At 37.0% G+C, this 6,265-nt stretch overlaps 1 protein-coding gene across 1 annotated transcript; it reads right to left on the bottom strand.

Annotated features, from left to right (window-relative positions):
- Window positions 1-2,255: 2,255 nt before the first annotated feature.
- LOC139143041 (caspase-8-like) lies at window positions 2,256-5,820 on the bottom strand. The gene is made up of 2 exons (XM_070713218.1): window positions 5,568-5,820; window positions 2,256-5,027 (listed from the first exon to the last, which is right to left on the bottom strand). Exons 1-2 carry the CDS (start codon window positions 5,671-5,673, stop codon window positions 4,378-4,380), a joined length of 756 nt encoding a protein of 251 aa, XP_070569319.1. The 5' UTR covers window positions 5,674-5,820; the 3' UTR covers window positions 2,256-4,377.
- Window positions 5,821-6,265: the final 445 nt, after the last annotated feature.

The raw sequence follows: 6,265 nt of genomic DNA, 5'->3' as shown, positions 1-6,265 counted from the left end.
CGACACGCTGAAAATAGATATGTTGTATCATTCGTCCATTTACGATTAAACGTGTGTTTCTTCATGATCTTCTCGTCTAGAGGGATTCAACTCGCGTTGATTATTTTTTCATTTGTTGTCGCTACGGGGAAGCTGACAAAATAATGAACGGAAAAAAAAATATTTTCAAGATCCTTTTAGATCTATTAGGCCCATGCAACAAATACAATTCCCCATTCTCAACAAAAGTATGCATATAATGGATACTATAGCGTCATTTCAAGACCAAGGGTCGTGTTCAAGTTGAAAACTTAACACGACTTCTGCACATCAAGGGACTTTGGAGAGCATTCCGCTGAGAGTAAATGTATGTCCATTTATTGATTCTGAGGGTCCCTTTTCCATTTTCTAAGTGTACAATTTTGACTACCTTTCGAATTTCTTACATAAAATTCACGTTTCAGTTCGTTTGTGTTTGCTTTCCAAAATATTGCAGAGAAACACACTGCATGTCAACAATGTCCCGTCAAATGGTAGTCGCATTGACAGAAAAGAGATTGAAACACCCACTACTATTTTTGTTGTAGCGCATTTTTTCTGGGTCATGTTTAAAGTTGAATTAAAAATAAAACCAGTCAAAATTTAATATACACTCTAGTCCTCACTAGTACTAGTTGTACTATAAGAATATTGTTTTCTATTTATCCCCTCTACCCCTACCCTTCTAATGAGCTAGACCCAAAAGAGTCGAATGGTCACAAGTTGTCTTGCCAAAATCATTGAGTTTATGTCTACGGAAATGTCTCATACTTAAAAAAACCGATATCAGAGAGTATCAAAATTTTAAAAGACATTGGCTACGTAAAAATGTATATAAATTTTAAAAGTTGAACAACCGTATTGAGCCGTCGATCAGCTTCAAGAAGTACCGCTGCCTCTCGGCTATTTTCAACAACATTCCCAAGGCCAAAATAGGTTTGTTTCTCATAGGTCTCTCACAAAAATGATGTGACTGCGCCCTTTTCAAATTTTATTTTAATGGTTTTGTAGGTTGGAAGATTTAACAGCCACGAGGAAAAACAAATCAGGAATTCTTACATGCACTTGTAATTCAGAGAACCTGCATGATTACGACGATTACTTTACTGTTCAGAACTGTACGAAGTAAGTATAAGATCTCACAGGCAATAAATGTTACGTTTTCTATTGTTCGTAACAAATTGTTATTTGTAAATATAAGGTTTACAAGTGAAAATAAAAAGGCTGACACGACTTGTCTAGATCAACATGCACGAGGACGAAAAACGTGCATTTTGCCCTTTCTGGCTGTAACACCGTTGTCATAGACAGAAATATCCATCGCTCGAGGGCGCTCTCTAGGCTCCCTCCTCATAGCGCCCTCGTGCGACGGATCTTTGTCTAAGTTTGTCATAAACTAAAATGATCAATGTATGGTGTTTTCATCCTGGTTCACTTCTATGAACAAAACTCAAACGTTTATAAGTACCCTCGATTTTCTTGCGGCAGTCTTGGAATGTAGGGGGAAGGCGATTAGATTTTGGTAAAGTCTAAAAAAAGGTCAAAATAATTTATGCTAAACAGCTCACACTGACTAGTATGAGATAAGTGGTGAGGACAGGTTACCCGAATTTCCATGCACCAGTATGTTCAACAGTATGACTATCCTTGTGGGCGTGTGCTGCATGAACCGAAGAATAAAGACTGGTGCGTTGATCGTTGGTTGATATGTTTACGCGGAAAGAGAACTCTGGTGACTGTCGGTAGGTATATGTTCTTTAGGAATGTTCGTCACTTTGGAATCCTGATTTTGTCGAAATCTATCTGTGACTAAGTATATATGTTCAAAATCCTCGACAATTCCCGTCGATTAAGTTTCGAAAGAGTATTCTGCCGTGATACTGGTGACAAACAATAGTGGAACACAAATAGAATAAACGATATTTAGGTTTTGCCTGGACTTTTAAATGTTTCGACTACGAATGAGCACGATTCAGTTGCACCTGTAAATGTGAATAATGACAACAATCCAATCGTTTATCGCGTATGTATCCCAATCAGCGATGACTGTTTAGCGAATTTCCATTGGTCGTACTAAAAAAAGAGGAAAGTGACTTCTGCAACACGTATGCAGTCCTATCAAGAAATAATTAAACTTTGAAAAATGTCGTTCCAAAAACGTTTTGAATTGCTTCAATGTTTCACTGTAAACGGCCAACAGCAAACTCAATGCAGAAAGAAAAAAACAGTTATTATTTCCATTGTATAGGTATTGATTTATTTCACTTGTATTTGATCAAGAACATGTAATCGATGTAAACTTAGGGCATGTTGTAAGTTTATGATGATTTTTATGCAAAATTATCATAAAATCCTCCTGAGTATGAGTAGAATGTATCTGTCATGAATACCATTCACAAAAGAGCTAAATACTTTGCAAATAACTAACGATTACATACAAACATTTGCCATGAATATACTCTGAACTCTGAAATCACTACTTTACATCTACTCTATACGACTTGTAAAACATGTTGAAAATGACAGCGAGATTTGAAAGTTTTAGTCAATGTATGATCCGTTCCCTAGATATCTCTGAGACTTCGATTTAGTTATGAACCCAAAAGTTATCCTGCTTAAAATAAAAACAAAAGTAAAAAATCGAACTTACAATTAAAATATAACTGTTATACCCCATATGGAAGCATTGGAGAACATTTCAATGAAGAAAAGGAAAGGAAAAAACCCAACCTAACCTAACAGAAAACAATGATTACGATTGTTTGGATGGTTGAATCTCACTCACACAGCCTGAAAAACATTTAAAAATTGAAAAAGGTCAATGTTGCATACATTACAACTCTATTTATAGTGTCTGCATATGTGATATTGAAAGCAGTGTTTTTCATGGTGTCGTATATACATTTCATCACAGACAAATAGAAAGACAGACTAGCAATGCGCATGCCTTTTTTCCATGATCGTCTCGGTAGACTATGGCCTTTTCATAATAAAATGAGCTTCACAGGTTAGATTTTTTGAGACTTTGTTCGTGGTTGATAATTGCATGAAGTTATGCGAAAAGTACGACGAGATGGCATCGTGCTGCAGTCGTGTAGTAACCATACTTACTGTGTGCTCTCAGGGCAGAACAGTGCTTCACGCCAATCAAAACATAACACGCCAGCAGTTTCATAAACCACATCCTTCCATGACCAACTTTTAAAAGACGATATGACTGACCGAAAACTATTGAGTAAAACCAACAGTATCGACAAAAGACTTTTAAATTTGGTTCAAACACTCATTATACATTCATAAAAATGTGAGAGAATTTTAAAATGGTAAAACTCACTTTCCTGAAGCTCAAAACTTTCCCGTTTTCACCAGCATGCCAATTCCGCTCAGCACCACACGACAACAACTCCACAAACTTTGCCGAACATACTTTCGCTGAAAAATTTGCGAAAATCCGAAAATTACTGAAGGATACATGGTTGGCACTCTTCGGAAAAGAAAGGCGAGAGCAACCTGAGGCAAGGCGAACATTGAGGGCTTACGTAAGCGCATCACACCTTGAACAATACCCGTTACTAATCTGTCTTTCTATTTGCCTGTGATTTCATATAAAAGCCACATGACGTTACAAACAAAGTGATCGATTTATGAACCAATATTAAACCAGCGCGGACAAGCCGCTTTATCACGTCCTGATATTGGTAACACTGGTACTACAGCGTGTTGATAATGCGGCAAGTTGACAAGACAAATAATTTTGGAAGATCATAAAATGTCGATGATGCTATTGTATGTGATCATCTGCAAATTTACAAAATACAAGTACGCCACATAACTTTCTAGCTTACATTATATTGCAAATTATTTACTCTTTTCTTGGTATCTATGCAAAGATAATGTGCACAAAATCTCCGTACTAATTCACTCATAATGTTTTACACTCGTTCCTTAATTGGTGAAAGTTAGAAAGTTGTTCATGTAAAAGCTTAAAATTATTTATCATATACAATGTCGTAAAATCTATGGCATAGACGTAAATAACAAATTTTTACAATAAGTCTGGTGCTCCCTACTATTGATTGGTTTTATAAAATTGATTAGAATTGAAAGCCAAGTACCGATACTACACTACACATGCTACATACTTTGTACGAAAACACAGATATGTGATAAGTGCAAACGTAGTTGTCTGTCATCTTGTGACCTACCATATACACTGGTCTACGTCTGTCACTTTAAACAGTCTGATAAATAGAGTATACGATTCATTTACGACAATTTGACTATGTAATCAGAGTCCATCTATCATTTTACTTTAAATTTAAGATCATCGAATTCTAGATCGAATTTCGTATTTTACATTCACTCTCTTGGTTTCACTGAAAAATAAACTTTCTTGGTCAATGAATGATCTTCGTGAGGGATTTGGTCAACTTCTTGTCCATTGTCTAACTTAATGGGTTTTTTAAACACTACATCTCGTACCATTGTGAGCATGTCTAAAAGGTGTTCCTCACTTGTATATTTTTTCAGAGTTTCAGTAAGCGTTTGAATGTACACGCTTCCTTTTTCCGGATCCCGGTAGCAGATGGCGTTTGGTTGGGAAGCATATGCAAAGAGAAAGTCTGTTTCATTGGCTATTTTCATTCTAAGCGCTCTGCGGCTTTCATTTTCCACATTGGGTGTAGAGGCTTCTTCTTTATATTGCGTTTGGTGTTGTCTGTCCCCTCTGCATGCTTGAATGAAGAACATTTTAGGTTTTCCCTCAAGGGAGGGGCACTTACTGCCGACGAACATATTACGTATATCTTCCATCTTCACATTCTTGTGGTCACTTGTTATGACTCCGTTCTCATTTCCATGAGACATAAAGAAACAAACGAAGGAGTCATAGTCTTTGTGGTTGTCTTCACGATAGCGCTTCAGTTTAGACATGAGATCTTCGTAGTTCAGGTCCTCATGGAGCTCCACTTTGTACTTGAGATACTCGGAAAACACATACTGTACACTTTCTGTAAGTAGAAGGTAGATGTCTCAGTTACTTCGCATGTTGGTCGACTAACGTTTACTAATATATCGTCTGAATGTGTGTATTTAAGGTAACATATCTCTCAAGTGCATCATCTGTGCTGTCTTCTTGCTTTGTCTCGATCAATAGCAATTACATCTCTCACACGCTGGCTGAACATCAGTTCAATGAGTAGCAAAGAACAAGTACCACAATTGTGAAGACTGCTTATTCCGCATAATGGCTGATTCAACAATATCTCGAACATGTTAAAGTTTTACTTGCCTTTGCAATTGAGAGCAATATGCTTGCCTTACACTGTCGAAAGGCTAAGCGGAGATCCTTGAAAGGTACAGGACTATGAACAAATCCTTACGAATTTCCCGCAAGCTCCGTTTATTTGTGTTGAAGAGTCTGAATGTCTGTGGATCTGAATTCTAATCAGCAAGACAGACTATACCCAATATTTGTTTAGACAACCCTTATCGATTATTCATGATAATAGCAGACATTTACCAATTTTATATGAGTGTAAATAGCATACCGACATCTTTCTTTGCGCCAACTCTTCTCTTGTCCTCACTGCCAAAGTTTTCAAAGTTGAAAATTACGGCAAAGCCGTGCGGAGTACGGTCCATTGAGTAGTTCATGTTTACATCCTTAGCAGTTGACAGTGTGCGTTTGGAAGAATCGAGTAGCAGATCTGTACTTGAATCTGTATCCACGTCTGTCGCTTGTATTGGGATATTTAACGGATATTTCCGTACTTTAACACGCGATATATCTAATGACTTTGGCAAGTTTTCGATATCAGTTCTCAGATCTTTAAGGCATTTCATTTCACAAATGAAATCCGGAAGTGTTAGCCCGGATTTTTAGTTATGTCAAGCTGTTCAATACAGTTTAGCTCCGATATTGCTGTTATGTTGTCCACGTCATTTTCAGCAATACTCAGGAGTCTTAAACCCTGCAACCTTTTAAAAGTTCCCTCCGCCAAATAAAAATCAAGGACATCCTTATTATCGTATTTTTTACGAATACTCATTTTACCAGCCATTTCCCTTAAGGTGCTTATTCTATTTTTATTCAAAAACAAAATTTCCAAATTTGTCAGCCGTTCTATCGTGTCAGGAAGACCTAAACTAGAATTGTTACCTATAATCAATACCTTTAACTTTACAAGTCGGTGGAAATCTGTTGGCAGGGACGATAGTTTACAAGACTCTGCTCTAAAATCCTCTA

This window comes from Ptychodera flava, chromosome 11, assembly GCF_041260155.1.
Source record: "Ptychodera flava strain L36383 chromosome 11, AS_Pfla_20210202, whole genome shotgun sequence".
NCBI classification, from domain to species: domain Eukaryota; kingdom Metazoa; phylum Hemichordata; class Enteropneusta; family Ptychoderidae; genus Ptychodera; species Ptychodera flava.
The sequence above is the reverse complement of the archived record's forward strand: the minus strand, read 5'-3'. Positions and strand labels throughout refer to the sequence as shown.

Excerpts from the sequence above, each read along its gene's own strand:
- LOC139143041 (XM_070713218.1), bottom strand. The coding sequence starts at position 5,673 with ATGAACTACTCAATGGACCGTACTCCGCACGGCTTTGCCGTAATTTTC. Across the intron at positions 5,028-5,567 it reads TGGCGCAAAGAAAGATGTCG|AAAGTGTACAGTATGTGTTT; the intron begins GTATGCTATTTA and ends TTCTACTTACAG.